We start from the raw sequence: 23,456 nt of genomic DNA, 5'->3' as shown, positions 1-23,456 counted from the left end.
CTCAGGACTTGGGATATCAAGGAGCAACGAAGTGGGGCAGGAAACAGAAGTGGTGGAAAGTCTGTATGAAGAGACATACTCTCAGGCTCCTTCCCCTATTTTACTCAGCCCCAGACAACTGCCCCTCTGCTCCCTGGTAGGATACCTTCAGTTTATTCTCTGGAGGCATTACCCAGTTGACGATGGGGGTGAGACATCTATGAAAAAATTCCTAAAGTTTGTGAACTGACTGGGGAGGCTGCCTGATCCCTTCTCCACTCAGCTCGCAGGGGCCGGCCGTGAGGTTTACACACTGAGGCAGGGACTGGGAGCCCCTCTCCAGGAACTGACTGGCTGGAGAGGAGACACACAACACTGACATCTGAAGGTCTCTGGATGAAAGAGCTGGCTCACCAGTTGAGGAGCCCTTCCTGCCCATGTACCAGGACTCACACAAGCTTCTAGCAGCTTTTTGGTATCCTCCTCTTTCCTCCACCTACATCTTTATCACGGAAAAATGTAAACATATAGAAAAATTTTTTAAATATTATGATGAACACCCATACACCCACCTCTTAAGTTCTACAGTTGTTAATATTTTAGCATATTTGCTTTATCTTTAGATATAGGGGTACATACAGTATTTTCTGAACCATTTGAAAATGACTACAGACATTATATTTCACCTCTACATATTTCAGTATCTCTATTCAAAGAATAAGGATCTTATATAACCCAAATGCATTATCACACCTAAGAAAATTTAAAATAGCTCCCAAATATATTCTAATATTCAATCCATATTGAAATTTCCCCCACTGTCCGTAGAATCTCATTGCATTTGGTTATTATGTCTCTTTATTCTCCTTCCTAGAACAGTCTTCTTTCCTTTTGTTTGCCCCACAATGTTGACTTTTTGAAGGGACCAGGCCATTAACTGAAGAAGTGTCTCACAGCTGATTTGTCTGATTGGGTCTTGTGTCATTGAACTTGTCCCCATATTTCTTGTAAATTCTGTCAAGTGGAAGTTAGATCTAAAGGTGTGATTAGATTCAGATCAGATGATTTTGGTAAGACACATAGGTGACATTCTCTACTTCATGCTGCATCTCATCAGGAGACAACGTCTGCTTATCTCACTAGTGGGGAAGCAAAGCTCCACCTCTTGGTAAAGGCAGTGGCTGCTGGATCACTCCAATGTGAAGGGACCTTGGGTAATACCTGACACAGTGTGAATATCCTGCTCAGTGCCTTGCAGGAACAGACAATAAAGGATGACAGGACATCTGAGAAAAAGTCTCCAACATGAGAGAGAGAGACAAAAACAAGCAGGAAAAAAACAACTCAGAGGAAAGAGTGATCACTGTAGGAAGCAAAAGAAAACTTCCCCCAAATGGCAAATCTCCTTAGAAATAAGAGACGATATCACAGCCATGAAGCAAGATGGCTATAAAAAATATTTAGAAAACAAGAAAGAGCTTTTGGAAATCTCCACTGAAAAATCCAGTACAAAGTTGGAAGATAAAGTAGAAACAAAAATCTCCTAAAAAGTAGAATAAAAAGATTAAGGATGAAAAATTGGAAATTAAAACATAAGAAAACTAGAGGATTAGTCCAAAAGTTTTGCATCAGAATAATGGGTATCCCACAAAAAAAAAAAAAAAAAAAAAAAGAAGGAAAAAGTAGAGGGGGTGAATTATCAGATAAATAAATAAAATATGAGCATTTCCCAAAACACATGAGTTTCCAGCTTGAAAGGGTCTATGGAGTGCCCAATACAAATGCATGTTATAAAGATAAACAAAAAACACAATATTGTAAAATTTCAGAACATCCTAAAGAAGAAAAATGGGTCACTATGAAAGGTCAAGAATCAGGCTACTATTAAACTTCTTAATAGTAATACTGAAATCCAAAGGATAACGGAGCAAAGCCTTCAAAATTCAGAAGGCAATTTGAACAATAAAATTGTACTATAACCTCTAGAATAAAATAAATATCTATGAGTCCATGTTGATACAAGTAAATAAATGAATGACTAAATACATGGCGGAGAAGGGACAGCTCTATCTTACAAAAGAATTTCATTAATAAATGTAAAAGAAATTGGGGGCTTCCCTGGTGGCGCAGTGGTTGAGAATCTGCCTGCCAATGCAGGGGACACGGGTTCGAGCCATGGTCTGGGAAGATCCCACATGCCGCGAAGCAACTAGGCCCATGAGCCACAACTACTGAGCCTGCGCGTCTGGAGCCTGTGCCCCGCAACAAGAGAGGCCACGACAGTGAAAGGCCCGCGCACCACAATGAAGAGTGGCCCCCGCTTGCCACAACTAGAGAAAACCCTTGCATAGAAACGAAGACCCAACACAGCCAAAAAAAATTAAATAAATAAATAAATAAAGTCAGGAGCTCTTTAAAAAAGAAATGTAAAAGAAATCAGGGAAATAGAAAATTATCATTAAGAATATTACAGTAATAATTGTAGGCAAGATTCACCAATGGATGCTAAAATTTGTAGGTGAAAGTTTGAGGATAAACAAGATATTTGCATAGTCTTAAATTATGTCTACCAATATATTTACTAATTATAAAAGGAAAAATAGTAACTTGACAGTGAGAAGCCTGGCATAAACTACTTAGCCATGTGATCAAGATGAATACCCTGAGTAGTACACAGCACCGTCACGTACCCCTGATAGGATGCACTCAGATGGGCACATCACCTTTGTGGTGTTCTTGCTGCAAATCCATAACCTCAATCTAATCATGAGAAAATATCAGACAAATCCAAATTGAGGGACATTCTACAAAATAATTGACCAGTATTCTTCAAAATTGTTAAGATCATGAAAGACAAAGACAGACTGAGGATGTGTTCTAGATGTAGGAGACTAAGAAGATTCAGCAGCTAAATAAAATGTGAGATCCTGGATTGGATCTTGGAAAAGTAAAACGACATTACTGGAAAAACTGGTGAGATCCAAAGTCTGTCACTTTTTTAACAGTAGTGTACCAACGTTAATTACTTAGTTGCTTTTTTTTTTTTTGATGTTGTACCCTGAGAAGTGTATCAGAGTTAACTTTTCTTTCCTTTTATTTTAGTTAATTTCTTAATTTTGATCACTGTACTACAGCTATGTAAGATGTTACCATTAGGGGAAGCTGGGTAAAGGCACTAGACAGAGCTCTGTAATGTTTTCGGAACTTTTCTGTAAGCCTAAAATTATTACAAAATGAAAAGTTAAAACATTCCGAGGGAAAATTATTTCCAACATAGAATTTTACACCCAATCTAGCTATCAATCGTGAAGACAGAATAATGACATTTTCAGACAAACAAGAACACGTGCATCTTTTATTAGAAGGCTACTGGCAGTCATGCTCCCTCAAGAGAATAAACCAAAGTGAAGACCTAGGATGCAGGCAACGTGCAATTCGCCACCAGAGGGAAGCAAAGGAGTTTTCAGAACAACATTCCCAGAAGGACGTCTCAAACAAACCAAAAAACCCAATAGTTTACCTTATCTGTTTGACTGTACCAGTGAAATTTTCAGTTTTGACAGTCTAGGGTTGTATTTTTTATTTATTATTTATTTTTGGCTGTGTTGGGTCTTCATTGCTGCGCACAGGCTTTCTCTAGTTGCGGTGAGCGGGGGCTACTCTTCGTTGTGGTGCATGAGCTTCTCATTGCAGTGGCTTCTCTTGTTGCGGAGCACGGGCTTTAGACGCACCGGCTTCAGTAGTTGTGGCACATGGGCTCAGTAGTTGTGGCTCGCGGGCTTAGTTGCTCTGCAGCATGTGGGATCTTCCCGGACTAGGGCTTGAACCTGTGTTGCCTGCACTGGCAGGCGGATTCTTAACCACTGTGCTACCAGGGAAGTCCCTCTAGGGTTGTATTATTGATAAGTACGTAGAAAACCAAGCAAACAGACAAAAAAAAAAAAAAAAAAGCTCCTGGGGAAACGAAAGTTGCACTTTTTGTAATCATAGTATACTAAATGGCTCAGTTGTGAAAATTTTTTACCTAAGTCATAATAATGTAAATACTAAAATATTCATTTAACCAAAATATCTATATTGGGAAGATGCGGGGAAGGGAAATATATGTGTGTGGGTAGAGCATGGGGGAGAATATAAGAGAGTTAAATTCTCATTTTCCAAGGTAGGAAGAGAATAGATTATGTCTAAGGTTGAAAAATCAAGAAACAACAACACAAATTTGGAAAAAAAAATGTTGAGAAAATATAAGAAGGCACAGCTAAAACAGTTGTTTCTGGGGAGAAGTAGTCAGGGCTTAGTAGGGATGAGCAGGAGACTGTTGTTTTCCATTATAAGCCTCTGTTCTTATTTCACTTCTTAAACTAGATACCTGTGCTATTTTTATAAAAATAAAAACTAGGGACTTACCTGGTGGCGCAGTGGCTAAGCATCTGCCTGCCAATGCAGGGGACACGGGTTTGATCCCTGGTCCGGGAAGATCCCACATGCCACGGAGCAACTAAGCCCGTGTGCCACAACTACTGAGCTTGCGCTCTAGAGCCCGCGAGCCACAACTACTGAAGCCCGTGCGCCTAGAGCCCGTGCTCAGCAACAAGAGAAGCCACCGCAATGAGAAGCCCGCGCACTGCAACAAAGAGTAGCCCCCGCTCGCCGCAGCTAGAGAAAGCCTGTGCGCAGCAATGAAGACCCAACGCAGCCAAAAATAAATAAATTTTAAAAAATAAAATAAATAAAAACTACATTTTAAATAATAAATAAATAAGGCAAGAGCAACCAGAACATCATGGGTAACCTTGCTTACCCAATGGTTAATTTAAGCGTATAAACCCAACTAACTGTGGGCTCGAGGCAGGGTCTCAACCTTGCCTATTTGGTATTCCTTCCTGCTCTGACTCTGGGTAAAGCTGGTCTTCCCCTGGCTGGCCCCAGTTCTGACCTCCTCAGTGCGTTCCTTGGCATCTGTATGTCAGAGCATAACGGTTCGCACCCTTAGCCGTGGAAGGGTACTTCGGTGGCCGCACCGCTCTCTGCACTTCTGCTGCCTGCTCTCTCCTCACTTGGGCTCCTGGGCTACCCACCCCCACCAGAACCTGAGCTGGACTGATCAGGATGGTCACCTGGTTCTCTGGTCACAGGGAGCCTGTGAGCTGTTTAACCTTCAGAAGTTTCCCACGACTAATGGGCTCCCTGTAGCATCTTTGCAACAACACGCTGCTAGCAGCAACTGGCAGAAGAAACCCTTTATCTCGTCCCTGTGTGCCACAGGTGAGCATGGTGGTATTATTGGCCCCAATTCTTCACTCCTTTCTCCATCCACACACTTGCTATGGCTTCATCACGGATGGAATGTCCTTCTTTGTCGATATTGGGGTTGGCCATATGACTTTCTTTGCCAATGGGATGTCAGCAGACGGACACAAGCAGGGGTTTGAAAAGTGCTTGCACACTGGGGTTTACCCTCTTCTGCCTCTGCCATCAGAAGAACAAGCTTCAGCTAACCTGCTGTCTAAGGAGGATAGGAGGAGAGGCATGTAGAGCAAAACCACCGAGTGGTCCAGAGACCCGAGGTGAGTAGCAGAGCCACTGAGCCACTGCAGCCTTAGCAGAGTCGACCAGCGGAGCCCAGCCTGCATCAGCCAAACCCCGGATGACCCACAGAGCTCTGAAGACAAATGCTTATTGCTGCATGCCACTGAGAAGATCTTTGTGGTTTTTTTCCCCCTCAGCGCTGGGTGACTAACACAGGCACTAAATGTTGGAAACCACCCATCTACAGTTTTATACCAAGATTTCACAGGTTTATAAAATAATGCTCAGGGGTGGTATCCCAAGGTCAAATCATAAAAAGAGCTTGAGCCTTTAATCACTTACGAGTTAAGGAAAAGAACTTTTAACCTCAGACAGGTGTGGTGGATGACAGAGATGTCCTACTTACTTAGCATATGCTTTGACATTTTTTACTGGAGACAGTCTAACATAAATGTGGCCATGCCAGGGGGATATGCACCCCCAGATGTTGAGGGTGAGCGTGTGGTGACAACGGCTACTTCTCAGTTATAAGTTGTGTGAAATTGCATATCAGACTTCTTAGATTCCTTAGTTTCCCAATTTCACATGCTCCCAGGAGTCATCCCTGGCCACAGAACTCTCTCCCATCTTGGGGGTGTTTAGCTGATTCTAACTTAATGGGAATGTACTGATCAGATGCTATGCTGAGAGCAGGTTTTAGTAAAGAATAAGGAGTAGGCAATGGGTTCTAAAAGCCAGAGATCCCAGAATGGATTCAAAGCAGTGACTCCTGTATGATGTTGATCAAAGCAGAGAGGAGGAAAACATCATAAAGCATAGGGGAAAATGCACCTTAGCTGGGCAGGACCCCCTGGGATTTAATCTCACCCAGTCCTGTAACAAACCACCCTCGTCCTTCCTGCAGTGTCTCCTCTGCTTGGAATGGGGCTGCCAGGTGGGAGAGACTCAACCGAAACTTGGGGGTCTGGGGATGTGAAGAGGAGGGAAACCAGGGATGAAGGACAGGTAGATTCAAGGACTGTGGTTGACACCTTGCTTGGATTTAAGAAAAAAATAGGGTAATACATTCTCAGAATGGCCGGGGTAGCCAGGGCTGAAGTCTTCCACATCAGGACTGAGGCTGTGTGTGGGACGGGTTCACTTAATAAAAGGCTCCTCCCAGGCCCAGGGCGCTCTAAGCAGATGTGGGGAAGCATAGGCTGAGGAACCGGAAGGGAGGAAAGCAGGGAAAAGCAAGATCGCTGCCCAAGAGGCTCCTGGCCTCGAGGTGAGCGGCACCTCTGGGTGTTGATGGGGGCGGGGACGGGGAAGATGGCTGTGGCATCTTTGGGAAGATTTGGAGCCACAGGGGAACCCTCCCCCCCTGCTGCCTTATGATGGCTCAGCTACCAGGCCAACTGGGAGGTGGTAGAAAGCCAGGGCTGTGTGGGATTAGGAGTGGGGAGATGGGCCAGGCGGGGCTGACTCATGATGCGATGAGCTCAGGTTCGCTTTCAGGAGGGATCAGTGTCCGAGGAGATGCCATCGGGGGTGGATGCAGCCACGAGTTAAGGCAGCTGACAGCTCTCACGGCTCTCAGCTCTCATGGCTGTGGCATGGTTTGTGCCCGTGCTTCCCAAGGTAGGATCTGTGAAACGCTAGCTCTGAAGGTTGTGAAGGGCTACTGGCCTGAAAAGAGGGTTCCATGGTCCAACAAGCTGGGGAAATGTGGGCTTAATGGAATTACACAGGTTTCTCCACTGTAGGACATCTCAGAGCCCTGAATATGATGATGGGAATAGTCAATCTCTAAAGCAAGGCAGGCAGGGGTATGGTATACCACTTTTGATCATGACCACTGAACCCTTTCAACACAGAACGTGACTTCAGACTAGTGAACTACTGACGACGCTTTCTTACTGAACTACTGGAGCCGGCACCAACAGGAAAAGGACCTGGTTCCTACGTGTCACCTTCACCACCACCGCCAAGCCCCTCTCCACCGGTGAGGTCTACTTAGAGTTTCAGGGCCAACAGGCAAATAAACTGAGGTTTGCGACAGATTCTACCCCCACGGCAAACTGAAGTGCTAACTACACAAAGCCACGGAGGCAGAGGTCCAGTTCTAAGGTACCTAGGCACCCAGTTGGGAGGCTGGGGCCCAGTGGGCCCACAGATCCATGGCAGCCCCACCCAAAACTAAGATCAGCCTCGCAGCAGCCCTATCCCCCAACTGGAGACCTCGAGGCTCAGGCCTTGTCAGGCTTGGCTCTGGACATGGTAGGCGCAGCCGCGGAGAAGACAACCCCAGGGGTCCAGCTCAGCTGGTCTGGGTGAAATGCAGGAGTCGGCAACTCACAGTCGTAGCTGTTTCCAGCTCCCTCACCGCAGGAGGCTCTGTCACTTATTTTCCCAGGTTCTTCTGGTCTCTCCTGGTGCTGACAACGTTCCATCCAGGTGCTGATGAAAATCCCTCTTCTCTGAAGCACAAGCAGAATGTTTCCTTAGAAAGGAAACAAAAAGATTCCGAGGACAAGGAATCACAAAAGCCCTGACGCCACCAAGTAACAGCAGCAGCGTGAAAGTAACTCAAACTCAGTCTCAGATGGTCAGACTGACAAAGCTTCCTGGCCCACAGGCTTCTTAATTTTTACCTTTTATTCTTTCTGATGTGCCTGCTCAGAAGCCCCAGGTTTCGGCCGGTTGTTCCGCTCCAGGCCTGAGCGCCTGGCACGTCTAATTGTTGATTCTGAGATTGTCTCTCACATGGAGGCAGCGGCGATGTCATATGTTCAGAACCTGGACAACAGACCCAGTCAAAAGCTAAATAAATGTGTAAGCTTTTACTTGGATAAGAACAGCGGATGGAGTGTTTGATATGTGCTCATCCTCACAGCTGTGTGTGCCATGTACCACGACTCCGTTTCTGGATAAGGAGACTGACGAGCCAAGCATCTTTGCCCCAAATCCCACGGCACGTGAGCCGGGGCAGCGGGTTCTAAGTCAGCACCGCTTAGCGGCAAAACCGGCAGAGCTCGGCTCCAAGTTCTGTCCCGTGTGCTCCCCGTGGCGCGGGACAGATGCTCACCTTTCGTGGCCAGGTTCTTCTTCTGCAGAAGGAAGATGATAATCCCTATCCACGGAGCGTGAGGGATTATCGTGAGGATCAGATAATACAACGAACAGAAAAGAGCTCTGAAGTGGAATGAATACAGGTGCAGGGCGTTAATAGTACCCAGTGTTTTCCTAGATACCAAACAACTCGGCATCCCAAAGGTTTCCACCTTCTCTAGTTCATGCTTGCAAACTGACCAAGCAAAGGAAAAAAGGTAGACAGATTCAAGAAGACGTACCAAGAACCTGAAAGCCTACAGGAGGTTAGGAAACAGACCCCCCCCCCCCCCCACAATTAGGAGGCTTTCAACTTGAACCTTGGAAGAGCCAACTCCCCCAGACCTCATCACTGCCTCCTGCCCACACCCAACCCTTCTCCTAAAGGCTCCAGACACTAAAAATACCCCAGCCACCTGCTGCCCAGGCAGGCAGTAAATCACTGGCCCTCGAACACCAGAATCCAGGCCAGGCCTGGCCTGACGTGGCCACTGGCGGCTGACACGCACCAGATGGGGCAAGTCCACTTCTTCCCAGCCCGGCGGCCAGGGGGCCTGGGAGAAGAGTGCCCCCAGGAAGCAGGGGCGCTGCTGCAGGTGCTTCCTGGGTGAAGGATGATTGGAGGTGGGTGTGTCACAGGAGGAAACGGGGCTCCCTGGGAAAGGGCAGTGGCTCCTACGGCGACAAGTATATATAGAATAAGGTCATCTCATCAAAATGCACAGATCAGCCACTCGACTGCTGTCCTATTACCCCAGGGCCACCAGATGTCACTGTTGCAGGGAGCATGAATATTTGTGGTCCCATCACCGGACAAGCACTGACTTCATGGAGACAGTTCAAACTGTGGGCACTCAAGGGCACACCAGTGAGACCCATTTCCTGCTTCCAGTTCTTAGTGATTCGATCCCACCCTCCCATCCCCAACCCCGGGACCAAAATCAGTCCAACTCCCAAAATGCTACCAAGAAATGCCAAAAATCTGTTCACAGTTACTTTCAGCACAATACAGTGAATCAGAAATGAGAGGCCAAGACAGAATATTTAATTTATTTTTAAACTAAAATGCATCATCAGCAAACACATTTGTGGGGAACAAGAAGTCATGTGCTGTGCTGGAGTGTTGCTCAAATTTGAAAAAGTGGGGACCCTGAGAGCACGTCCTCCACTTTGTCACCTCTCCCCCTAGAAAAACCAAAGCATTGACGTTAACTGCTGCCACCTGACCACTTGGTCCAACCAGTGAAAAATACTTACAGGACAATACAAAACACAAAATCAAAACAATGAAATTGAGAGGCTACTCAAGTATAATGAATAGACCTAGATGGTCAGAAATGTGCTGAGGTTAAATTTTTTTTTCCACAAAATTGAATAATTTTCATAGCTTGTAGGCTTCTGGGAACATGTCTAACACTGTTGGGCTAGAAAGAGTACTTTTAAGTGAACTACGTTCTAGTTCACGGAAAAGCTCTGTGGCCTTGGGCAGGTTATCTAACCCCTCCGAGCCTCAGTCTCCTCGTATATGAACTGGACCTGTCCAAGGCCCCTTTAAACAATACATGATTCTAGGATTCTAAGCATGGCCTTGAGGGGCCCCTGTGTAGTTGGGAAGGTGGATGTCAAAAATAACAAAACAATCCAGGGCCACTGAAGTGACACAGACAAGGGCTACGAGAATTCAGAGTCCTCCCCTTCTGACTCCTGGGGGACTGAGGGAAGGCTTCTGGAGGGGAAGGGATTAAACACCTAAAAAGTAACACCGCAGCACACTCAGCATACTGGATCCCTCCCTGGAAGAGATGGGAGGTGGCCAATCCAATATTTTAAGATGTCAACTTGATCTGTGTGGACATAAACATCTAAGGTTTCCAAAAATAAATGATAACTGCTACCTATCAACCTCTATAAGCGCATGAATTTCTCAAGAATGGGAGCATGTTCTGTAATACTATCCAGTCGGTTTTGTGTGTACATGTAGAACTGCTACTTCTTGGATGATAAATCTGGGGCAAGGGACAGAGAGAAAGTTAGGGGGGAGGTTAAAGTTCTTCTTCAAATGTTAAAAGCCTCCCCCAAATGGTAATACAAGCACAGACAAGAGCTTGAGAAATGGAAGCTAAATTTGTAATAGTGGTTCTGTCTGATGATACTGGGGGTAATGATTATTTTTTTCTTTTTGCTTATCTGGATTTTCCATTTTTCAGCAACGGGCATGAATCAATTGTATATTTTTTTAATGCAAATATATTCGGGACAGATAATACATCAAACCACTATCAGTTATTAGCATCTTAATGTGAATTAATGGATGTGATTTGCCTCCTGCAGTGAAGTGGCGGTGGGATATGGATTTTGTTAGATCGGGTCTGTCACTGGAAAGGGAGAGAAGATGTAGAGTTTCTAAAAGCACAGTGGGTGGAGGAGGCCTGCCAGGCCCCTCCTTATTACTTCAAGGGCATTTTATTAAAAGTAAGGACAGAAACAGTTAACCTTTCTCACTCATGGTTTTGCCCAATTATTCTCATTATAAATTATTTATTTTTAGATCCAAACTCCAGCTTTCAAACCAAACAAACAAAAAAGGGCTCATGGATTTTAAGAATAATTTGAAAAAAAAAAAAAGAAAACAAAGGATTCTTCTCCAAACTCTGTGCATTTTGGTTTCCATCAAGCCTTTTTTGGACAAAGTTTTATTTTACTATTTCATATTGCAGTCTGCAGACTTTTCCTGGAGCCTCAGTGCTAGCACTTCAGGAGTTGTAAAGCTGACATAATTAAATACAAGAAAACGTCATCATTTAGACTCTGATTTTAGATGGGTTATGCTGACAGTTGCCTCAACATTATCTGGAAAGGCAGAGTATGCAGAGGAAATTTATAGTGTAAACAATACTGGGGAGTGATGGACAGTCTGCAGGAATCTAGTTACCATCAACATAAGCAATTCATAACTTATTGCGAATCATTTGATATGTTCATCCAAATATGCCTTCTATGGCCCAAGCAAAATTTAGACTTAAAATATATTTGAACTATCACCTCCAAGTAGTTGGAGATATCGAGGCTTGAAAAGAGGAACAATATTGAAGGCAGTGACCTATTTAATTGAATCTAAGATGCCATCAATTATAAGATGCATTATATTTTTGTAAGAAAAAACACTGCCAACTCAATTATGACACATCAACTGTAAAATACATTCTAATTTTTAAAATGTTAAAATGTGGGTGGAAACTATCTATCTTAGAGTTAATGAAATACAGTATTACCTATCTCACCTTGCCCCTACCTCCCTGTCACAGGGAGATGGGCTTCTATTCTCAGTGACCTGTTAGACTTCATATGGGGACATCAATCTTTCTTCCAACTCACTTAAGGGTTAAAACATTTAGATCTGTCCTTCCTTGGCAGTAGAATGTATCTGTCCTCCAAGTTCCTGTCAGAGTCTATAATCTCCATTTCTCTCCCATCCAATACTCAGCAAAAACTCAGCTGAGAAAAATCATGTTTTCAGGAGTGCCTGCAGGATACGCAGCCCATCCATTTTTCTCTCCTCTGTTTACCCTCGGATTGAGCCAGATCAGCAGAGAGCAAAGTACTGGGAACAACTGGGTAATCCCTCATAGAAAGGCTTTTACAGACTCTCTCTCTGGCGTCCTGCCTTCAGCCCACGTGGGGGACACTGTTAGAAACAGCCCGAGTTGTACTAAATTCTGTTGTCAAGGACATAGCATCCTCTTCATGAGGACCCACTGGAGACATATTTCAGGGCTTCATGCCGGGAATCTTTAAAAATAAAATGTTTAAATTGAAGTATAACATATATAGAGAAAAGCACACCATTCATAAAGGTACAGCTGAATGAATTATCGCAAATTATAACAACCGCTCAAAGGAAAAAAATAAAACATTACCAGCACCTCAGAAGCCCCTTCATGCCTTCTCCCCATCACTATACCCACACCCTATTCCCCAGAGGCAATCTGTCCTGATCTTTAACACCACAGTTTTATCTGTTTTTGAACCTTACATTACAAAAATGGAATCATACAATGTGTATCCTTTTAGTCTGGCTTCTTTCACTTATCACTATTTCTTTCACTTATCACTAATTCATCCATGTTGTTATGAGAAGTAGGTTGTTAATTTTCATTCCTATAATTTTCACTGTACAGTAGTCCATTGTATGTATATACCACAATTTACTCATTTAGGTTGTTTCCGGCTTGGGGTTATTATGAATAATGCTGCCATTCTGGTACACATAGTAAGCACTTCTGTGAAGTATACCTAAGAGTCAGATTACTGGGTTTTAGGGCTTGCACACGTTCAGTTTAATTTCAAAGTAGTTTTCTACTTTACATTCCACCAGCAGTGTATGAAAGTTCCAGTGGTTCCACATCTTCACCAACCCTCATAATTGTCAGTCCTTTTAGTTTTAGCCATTTTTATAGGTGTATAGCAACATCTTATTGTGGCCTCAATTATCATTTCCTGAATTCCCTTCTCTTTTGTGAAGTATTTATTCAAATATCTTGTCAACTTTTCTATTAGATTGTAAGTCTTTCTCTAATTAATTTACCCATTGGGATAGGTCTTTTGTCAATTATATGAACTACAAATGTCTTCTACCTTCTCGTTTTTTTTTTTTCTTCTTTATTTAATTTATTTTTGGCTGCGTTGGGTTTTCCTTACTGCATGCGGGCTTTCTCTAGTTGCGGTGTGCGGGCTTCTCATTGCGGTGGCTTCTCTTGTTGTGGAGCACGGGCTCTCGGTGTGCAGGCTTCAGTAGTTTTGGCACGCAAGCTCAGTAGTCATGGCTCGCGTGCTCTAGAGTGCAGGCTCAGTAGTTGTGGCGCACGGGCTCAGTTGCTCCGCGGCATGTGGGATCCTCCCGGACCAGGGATCGAACCCATGTCCCCTGCACTGGCAGGTGGGTTCTTAACCACTGCCACCAGATAAGTCCCTGGCTTCCTTTTTTATTCTCTTAATGGTGAATTCTGATGAGCAGAAGTACTTGATTTTAATGTAGTCAAACTTATTGCAGCTTTCCGTATCCTTTTTAAGAATATATTCTTCTACTTTTTTTTCTTCTTGAAGATTTATTGTTTGCCTTTCACATTAAAATCAATAAGCCCATGCACCTAGAGCCTGTGCTCCGCAACAAAGAGAAGGCACTGCAATGAGAAGCCCGCGCACCACAACGAAGAGTAGCCCCCACTCGCCGGAACTAGAGAAAGCCCGTGAGCAGCAACAAAGACCCAACGCAGCCAAAAATGAATAAATAATTAAAAAAACTAAAATCAACAATTCACCTGGCGTTGATATGGTGCATGATATAAGGATCAAAATTCATTTTTCCCACATGGACATGCAACTGACCCAGTACCATTTATTGAAAAGACCATCCTTTCCCCATTGTTCTGCAGTGGCACCTTTTTCTAAATCCAGTGTCCATATACAGGAAGGTCTGTTTCTGGACTTTCTAGTCTGTTCCATTGGTCTATCCGTCTGTTGGCTTTCTGGTGCCAATACCACATTGCCTTAATTACTGTGGCTTTATATTAAGACGTGATGTCTGGTAGAGTAAGTCCTCCAGCTTTATGCTTCTACAACATTGTCTTCGCCCTCTTGGCCCTTTGCATTGCCATAAAATATCTTAAAATCAACTTGTAATCATTTAAAAAATGATAAATAGATAAATCTGTTGGGATTTTGATTGGGATTACATTGAATCTATAGCTCAATTTGGGGAGAATTGACTTCTTTACAATATTGAGCCTTCCATTCCATGAACATGACATATCTCTCTGCTTATTTAGGTCTCATTTAACTTCTCTCAATGTTTTATAGTTGTTTTTGTTTTCTGTGCAAGCCTTCATATCTTTCAATTTTCCCCTAAATATTAGAATGTTTTGATGTTATAGTAAATGGTATTTTTAAAAATTCTATTTTAGTTGTTTATTGGCAACTGGTTTGTTTTTAATCTCATGAAAACTGAACTCTGTTACTCAGTGCTTCCCTATCTGATGTTCCATGAAACACCATCCTACTTGTTAAAGTGGTCTGGTAAATATGTTGGGAAAAGCTGGGTTAAACAAGTTAATCTAGTTTCTTCACGGCAGGACTTCTAAAGTCTTTAATGTGCTAACGTAATATTCCTCAAACTTACTTGGCCAGACTTACTCAATATTCAACGGATATCATAGTCAGGTATCATTCAGGATAAAAGCATAGAAAACAGCAATGACTCTAGGTGTTTTAAGCAGGAGGATTTCATAGAGGATGCTTATAAAAATCACTGGAGGGCTCCACGAGTAGGTGCTTGGCTCAGCTTCTAGGAATGGCTCCCAGACGACCACAAGACGGACCCTCCCAAGGCAGGCACTGCCAGTGAGGCCACCACTGGAGCTCCTCAGCCCGCAAACCCTTTACTCCCACTGCCCCAACCAGAACCGCCTCTCAGTACCCACGAAGCTGAACGCTCGATGTGCTAACGCTCCAAACCCTCACGTTTCCATAGTCATAGACATTACCTGTCGCCACAAAACAGCAAAAGTAAACAAGGAACAGCTGAAGACGGTCTCCATGCTTTCACCCTCCAAACCACTCACAAGTACCTCTGAAAGGTGACAGCAAATTTTGCATCCAGGACCACAACCTGCAGCTCTCTGCAGGATAAGAGGACACTTAGAAGGAGGGGCAATGCAGACTGAGCTAAGTGACAGCATCCACCACAACCAACCAAGTGCCTGGTGTATATGCCGGGCACTCTTCTAGGCAGAGAATACATCTGTGAGCTAACAGGCTAGTAAGAAAGTCAGGTGTTGAACAAGTTAATGTGAGTACCCGCTCCCCACCTCCGACGGAACTGCTACAGCCATCTGCCAAAACGAGTGTTTTCTGAAACATGGTGTGATCATGTCTTCCTCTTGGTACTGAAGGTAAGTGTTAAATTTATGCTTCACTTCTATCAGTTATATACGACGTCACGGCATGCATTTTGCATATTAATTTTACCTTCATCTTATTGTTTCTCACTCATTTTCCCTATGTTCCTATTTCCTGATTTATTTTTTATTGTATTTTTGTAAGGTATCTTAAATCTTCCTCCTTAAAAAAGGACAGATATAAATCAATCATCTGTGTGAAACCCCAGTGTTCACCCATGAGGAGTTACCCCACTCACAAATTCCTTCCACTATCATTTTTTGTTGGCTTCACAAATTTGATAAAGTACAAATGCAAAACAGAAGCACTCATTTCATTTCTGGTTCCACTTTGGTAACCAAAAGACTGGAGGGAAGATCAAAGGTTGAAGCAACAATATGTTCTTTGAAATAAAAAATTAATATAACATGCTCTACAGCATTTCATGATAATTGGCTTTATTAATGTAGAACAATTAATGCTAGCCATAAAAGTATATAATTAAATGTGTTATTATTACAAGTTAAAATTTATTCTGTTCCCTGTATTGCCATTTAATTGGAAAAAACAACAGCCAAAACTTGTCAACCTTACAGTCCATTTGAAACTGATTCAATCGAAAGCAATTAGGCTGTTCAAGAATGACAATATAAAAGAAAAGTATAGACTGGAATGTATTACATTTTGGCCCAACAAAGAGGTTTGATTCATTCTGGCTCATAAAGCACGCTGATGGTGTTTATGATTTTGAAAATTCACTGTAACTTTTTGCCTGAATTGAATCCTTTGTGATGCATTTTCTTGAGTTCTACCCATGACTGCCACAGTAACAGTCCTGGAATCAGAACCCAAACACCATTGAAAAATACCAGATAGACCCAAAAGTAGAGCCAATTGTTGGTGTTGAGGTTGGGGCTTCCCATAAGCCAGTCTGGGCAGAAGGTCATCCACCCGCCATACAATTCACACACGCACAGGGTGATCTGTATGAAATGCCTGTTAGAGAGAAAGAGACAAGGGATGAAACTGCCAGCAGCTTCAATGGTCTTCCACGGCAGAAAGCCTCCCTGAAGTTGGACCCCAGGTTTTACGTAGAGCTCCTTTGATGGGGCAAATTGATAATTAATGAAGACCCATGCTTTCCTTGGAGAAGCAATAGTGCCTTTCCTAGAAGGTTATCCTCAGAGTTAAAGAAGGTCTCTTGGGTATCCTGTCCTATTCTTTGGAAGATTTAGTGAGGTCACACCTGACCCAGTAAAGAGAGACCTGGATGTGAATCTCTCTATGAGCCGCAATTTCACCTGCTGTAAAAGGGATAATAATAGTCCCTTCCTCGAATAATATTGTGGAGATTAAATGAGATATGTAGATAAAGCACTGTGCCCGGCACATATTCAACAATGCATATGTGTTAAATATTTGAAATAATAAACAAATGGGTGCATGTAGTAAATCTACAACCACGATCATGGAGTCAAAGACATGTAAGGCACCCAGGAGAAATTTAATTCTTCCTGCCAACTCTCTATGTAAAACTGGGTGGGGGAAAGTGGATTAAATGACCTTTGAGATCTCTTTCAAATCTGAAATTTTATGATGCAGCTTTACATAAGACTTCTTCTTTGATACAAGATGGTGGAAAATGGAATGCCGTTGTGCCTACTTGACAATGTTTTAGGGAATCATCCCCAGGATAGCAATCTGTTTGTCCCAGGTCACTCTGTCCCTAAGATGGAGAGGAAGGAAAGGGAGGCAGGAAGCAGAGTTCAAAGTTTCAGGGTCTGATTGATGGATGGTTAATCTGCCATCTTTCTCCTCCGTCTCCTCACTCTTTTGCCTTCCTCATACCCTCCACAGCCTGCTTCTGGAAAGATGTCTTATTTATCTTGCATGTCTACCTCAGAATTACATAAGAGATTTTTCTTTGTGTCAAGCGGAATGGGAGTTTTCTAGAATGAGCTGGAGGGAAAGGATGCAGATATTACCTTTTGATTCTCCAAAATACTGGTGGCAAATCATCCAATGCTGTCACCACCGTGCTTGTCTATACAGCATCTAGGTTGCCAATACAATCATATTTCTCATATTTTTTATTCTGAATGGTCTGAAATTATCCTGGTGGCACCATGATCCTTAACTAATATCAAACAATTTTCGTTTCTAGTCTACTTTTTGTCTAACAAAGAACTCTGGTCATTATCCCCTCCAAATGTCACGCTGGCGTTGGGACAGCTAATGTTCCTCCTTTTTTCCGGAGGAGAGGAGAAGAGCACTTACCGATAATGTTTCTCTTCGACGATGGCATAAATGAGAACCAATGCCAGAAACCCACCCAGAACGACAGTCAGAATTTCCAAAGACACAATAGTTGGATCCAAATAAAGCCATCTTGCGTCAGCTTTGCCATATTCTTTCCCTGAAAACAAAATACATTTTGTTACTCATCTGGCAATCATTTTTATGACAGTTAGAGGAAATGACCTTTTTTTTCCCGTTAGGAGGAGATAAGAGAGTAACTGCCACTCTCTCTATAGTCTTCATAATGCCTTAGTGGAAGGCAAGAGAGGCCCTATGACGAAAATGCATTTGCCACTGGACACAAGTAATAATAACAATATCATGTTATATTTGTAGAGTGATTTGCATTTTCCAAAGTGCTTTCACACGTGTGCCCTCTTCACCCTCTCCCTTTTCATCGTAAGCAGCAGAATTCTACATCAGTTTGACACAGTCAGACTTTGCAAAGATAATCTTTAATAGTTATCTTGGTAAATGCATTATAACTCCTTACTTCAAAATTTCAACATAAAGTCTGTATTAGTTAGATGTGGGAAAATTATTATTAAGGAAATGTTTATAAAAAAACACATGTTTATTAGTGATTGAAGAGGAATTGAGTGCTGAGGAGGCAGCAGGGAGGGGAGGGGAATAACACAGCCTGGACTACAGAATGAATCCTAAATGGACAAGGGGGCATTTCGGTCTGCTACAGGGACAGAATCCACTAACACAGCTACCACGAAATTGTGCTGACCAGGGAGCAGGTGTGCCCTAAGAAATCTTTCCAGGTCCCGTTATCAGGATGGTTACTTCTAGGAGGCACCATGAGGTCAGATAGTCTTTTTAGTGAAGGACCAAGGGCCATGCACTAGGCGAAGTCATATTCCCCTCCCTCCCTCCCTCCTTCTCTCTTCTTTCCTTCCTTCTTTCTTTCTCTCTCTTTCCTTCCTCCCCACCTCCCCCCTCTCTTTCTCTCTCTGTCTCTCTTTCCTTTTTACTTTAACAAAGTAATACGTGCTGGTCCTAAGATCTCAAATAACCAGAGGAAAAAAACCCCCAAAGTCCCCACCTCTTCTCTCCCTTTAACTACTGTTCTCACATTACTTAGAAAAGGTATGAATGGTCAAAAATTAGCTGCGTGATCTGATTGGTCTGAGCAGCACAAAGCAATAGTCTCTTAATGGTTAGAGTTAGATCCCTCCGGGGCCAGGGACAAAGGGTTCCCATGAAAGGCTGTCCCCAGAGAAAGGACAGGCCAGTAAACAGGATTAGCTATTTAATGAGATAACACACAGACACACGCGAAGCGGAGATTCTGTGAAAGGCCAGACGCAACTGGCAGACCAGGCAGAGCCGTCCAGCCTGTCCTTAGCCAACTGCCTGCCATGACCTAACTGGAAAACAACATCATAGTAAAAGTAAAAGTTTTCCCTCTAAATTTAAACACAGATACAATAGGTGAAATATACTATCTAGTGCAGCCAAAATCTAAGAAAATATCACAAGTAGAAGGTCAATGCTTTAGGAGCTAAGAGATTAGTGGGTGTTTAGACATTCACAAAAATAACCCCATTCATTCATTCTTTTTAAAAAAATTTTTTGATGTATTTATTTTTTTTTTGGCAGCGTGGCATGTGAGATCTTAGTTCCCCAACCAGGGATCGAACCCATGCCCCTTGCATTAGAAGTACAGGGTCTTAACCACTGGACTGCCAGGGAAGTCCCCTTCATTCATTCTTTAATTCAACAATTTTTTTTGTAGCGTACAGACGCCTCTATGCTAGCTCTCAAGAATGCAGCAGTGACCAGGACACAAAGTTGGCTGCTGGTGGTTCATACTGTAGCGAGCTCAAACCATGCAATAAGTGACGGGGACAGAGAATAGGGACATGGAGAAAAGGCACTGCACAAGCTAGGAGGTGAGGTGTCCTGATCGCTTCCTCTTCCTCCTGCACGTGAGGGAAGGATTCCCGCCCTGGGCTTATGCGGTGGCTCAACACACAACAGGCGACACTGGGCAGACAAGGTTGAGGGCCGTTCCTCGGTCACAGAACGCTCACAGGCTCGGGGAGAAGCACACTGTGCCGCGTGGGGCTGCCCTAGGAACCGGAGTGAACGAGGAGGGACTGTGGGAGGTGAGCTCTGCAGTAGCACCAGGGTGGGTGACCCCTGGTCCCCGCGGCAGGATGTGATAGGATTGTTCGAGTAATTCTGAGGGCTGGCAGGAACTGAACAGGGCTCCTCAGGGGTATGCAGGCACCGTGCTGGTCCCAGAGACCAGGAGGGCTGCTTGTCGAGGGACCTCATATGAGGAAGCAGGGTGCAGAGGGGCCTGGCACTTACGACATCTGAGGCCCTCTGGATTTTACCAGACTGCAAGGCACACGTAATCTTGGATCTTAATCTCAGGCCTTTCTCCTAGTCCCGTACCTTCCACAGTGTCGGAAATCAAGGCTTTGGATTGGGATGAAGGTGAGGATGACCACCAGGCAAGATCAGTGGCCAGCCCATCGTTCATTTCTGTCCTGCAGGGTACCTGGTCCAGTCTCAAGGGCCAGCTGGATGAGGGTGTCATATAACAGGACCCCCGTGCGGACCCCCGTGTGGCCTGTCAATTGCCCCCCCTTGGGGAAGTGTGTGACGATATGTATGAACTGAAACACAGCTCCCATTCCCTAAATCAAAAGTTCTCTTCTAAATTACAGAAATAAAGCATATTTGCACGAAAAAAAAAGAAATCTCAGGGCTTACATCACAAGAGGCGAGCCTTGAACTGGGGGAGGGAGAGGGTATCTCGGGGAGGAGTTTGAGCAAAGGCCTGGGGCTGAGAGCACTCGGTGTGTCTGAAACTGCAGGTAGTTAGCAAAGCTGAAGGAGACAGCGTGTGTGTAAGTGAAAGGGGCGGGAGGGGGGGTGGGGACAGATGCTGGAAGCAGGTCCTGCTATCTGCTGGCCCCAGTGTATCAAGCCTCTGGCATCTTCTCACCTACTGCTTAACCTTGACCAACTCTTTGCAGGTTAAACACCTACAACAGCGAAAGGGCAAACAGAGCATTAATAAACCTAATGATGTGATCCTCATCCTTTATTCTGTGACTGACTGCCAGGCTCAGGCAGAGGTTCAGAGGGAAAGATGCACACGAAGGGCTGGAGGTTTCCAGTAGCCAAGCCACGGCTGTGCCCTTTGCCACAGAGCGGAGATTAGGGGCACAACTCATCTTGACCAAACTCAAGGCAGCCTCCTCCAAGCCCTCTTCTCCAAAAGGTCTCGACCTTGGGCTCTGTGCTTGGCCCACTTAGTCTAGTTTCAGCAAGAATCCTGCTGCGTAAGTTTAGTGAAAATCCTTCACTCTTGGTATCTCATCACTCCCCGCAACCCCCAGTCTTACTGAGATATTACTGACATAGAGCACTGTGTAAGTTTAAGGTATACAGCATAATGAATTGACTTACATATATTGTGAAATGATTACCACAATAAGTTTAATGACATCCATCATGTCATATAGGTACAAAAATAAAGAAAAAGAAAAAATGGTTTTTTCCTTGTGGTGAGAACTCTTAGGATTTATTCTCTTAACAACTTTCAAATACGCCATACAGTAGTGTTAATTATGTCGTACGTTAATTACATCCTTAGTACTTATTTATCATAGAACTAGAAGTTTGTACTTTTTTTTTATAAATTTATTTATTTTTTTATTTATTTTTGGCTGCGTTGGGTCTTTGTTGCTGTGCACGGGCTTTCTCTAGTTGTGGTGAGCGGGGGCTACTCTCTGTTGCAGTGCGCGGGCTTCTCGTTGCGGTGGCTTCTCTTGTTGCGGAGCACAGGCTCTAGGCGCGCGGGCTTCAGTAGCTGTGGCTCGCGGGCTTAGTTGCTCTGCAGCATGTGGGATCTTCCCGGAGCAGGGCTCGAACCTGTGTCCCCTGCACTGGCAGGCGGATTCTTATCCACTGTGCCACCAGGGAAGTCCAGAAGTTTGTACCTTTTGAACATCTTCATCCAATTCCCCCACTCCACAGTCCTCGCCTCTGGCAACCACAAATCTGATCTCTTTTTCTATGAGCTTGGGTTGTTTGTTTGTTTTTTAGATTCCACATATAAGTGAGATATTACAGTGTTTGTTTTTTTCTGTCTAGCTTATTTCACTTAGCATAATGTCTGCAAGGTCCATCCATGTTGTCACAAATGGCAGGATTTCCTTCTTTTTATGGCTGAATAATATTCCATTGTATATATACACAACTTATTTATCCACTCATCTGTCAATGGACACTTAGGTTGTTTCCATGTCTTGGCTATTGTAGATACTGCTGCTATGAACATGGGAGTACAGATAATCTTGATATATGATCAAATTCCTCATCTCCCACCCTCTATATCCTAATACCCTGGCCTGCCTTCAGCAAGGATCCTGTTGAGTCAGTCTATCAAGAGTCCCACAGCCTTGATGTTTCTTCCCCACAGGATCCTCCCGGACCAGGGCTCGAACTCGCATCCCCTGCATTGGCAGGAGGATTCTTAACCACTGTGCCACCAGGGAAGCCTGAGTTTTCACTTTTTTAAAGGTGAAAATGTAGACTGAAGATGACTGATAAAGATCGAATTAGATATTTGCATTTCATGGGACTGAGCCAAATCTGGGCTGTTTGCTTTCTCTGAGGCTGAGCAGGGCAGCCGGGGTAGGAGGACACTGACTTGAGCTGGAATCCTTAACCCCAGACTTCCCTAGCAATTCTCAAGCACAGTTTAATCCGGCAGACTCGCCAAAAAGGTGCACAGCTGCATTTCCCTTAGCCCGTGGAACTGAGCAGGTGGCCTCAAGATGTGGGACTCAGGCGCCCTGAGCTACCATGGCTAGGACCTGACGGACATCAAAGATAACATGTGTTTTGCTTTGGGAAGCACTAATTGTGGCTGACTCAGTTCTCTAGAAGAGTTTTACAACACCAGTGGTGAACAGGAGTCCAGATCCTGGCTGGAGGACAAGGCAGCTCTATAATAGTGGCAAAGAACCCAGTTGCTGCACAGCTCATTTATTTGTCAGTACTGACACAGCACATCGGAGGTAGTCGATACTGACTGACTGAATGTTGACTGATTTACAGCAACATGACGAAGATAGGGAAAACTAGCTAATATCTCTGCAGAGCAGGAAGATTTCTGGAAATTATCTACAAGACCATATATATATATATATATATATATATATATATATATATATATATATATATACACACACATACATACACATATGTGTGTATATATATGTATATATATATGAAAGTTAATAATAAAAATATGGAAAACACCCAGTTTAAATATAGCAAACTCCTCAATCTGCACTCACTATAAACATTTGAAATTATAGGGCTTCCCTGGTGGCGCAATGGTTAAGAATCCGCCTGCCAATGCAGAGGGGACACGGGTTTGAGCCCTGGTCGGGGAAGATCCCACATGCCGCAGAGCAACTAAGCCTGTGCACCACAACTACTGAGTCTGTGCTTTAGAGCCTGAGAGCCACAACTACTGAGCCCGTGAGCCACAACTACTGAGCCTACGAGCCACAACTACTGAAGCCCGCACACCTAGAGCCCGTGCTCCACGACAAGAGAAGCCACTGCCATTAGAAGCCGGCGCACCG

At 43.9% G+C, this 23,456-nt stretch overlaps 1 protein-coding gene across 10 annotated transcripts in view; it reads right to left on the bottom strand.

Annotated features, from left to right (window-relative positions):
* Window positions 1-23,456, bottom strand: part of EBPL (EBP like) — a 78,814-nt gene that overhangs the window by 20,902 nt on the left and 34,456 nt on the right. For 6 of the 10 annotated variants that reach the window (XR_009498828.1, XR_009498829.1, XR_009498831.1 and 3 more), the window contains exon 4: window positions 17,809-17,947. Coding sequence is in view for 4 of the 10 variants with exons in the window: in XM_059903350.1 (XP_059759333.1) it covers window positions 17,809-17,947 (139 nt within the window). In the remaining 6 variants the exon portion in view is untranslated. Of the gene's footprint in view, window positions 1-7,846; window positions 7,991-8,141; window positions 8,287-16,014; window positions 16,528-17,808; window positions 17,948-23,456 lie in introns of those variants that run through there. The other 4 variants (XR_009498833.1, XR_009498832.1, XM_059903348.1 and 1 more) reach the window with 2 other exon arrangements.

The sequence above is a fragment of the Balaenoptera ricei genome, chromosome 18, assembly GCF_028023285.1.
Source record: "Balaenoptera ricei isolate mBalRic1 chromosome 18, mBalRic1.hap2, whole genome shotgun sequence".
Classification (NCBI taxonomy): domain Eukaryota; kingdom Metazoa; phylum Chordata; class Mammalia; order Artiodactyla; family Balaenopteridae; genus Balaenoptera; species Balaenoptera ricei.
This window is presented reverse-complemented; position numbering and strand designations above follow the sequence as displayed.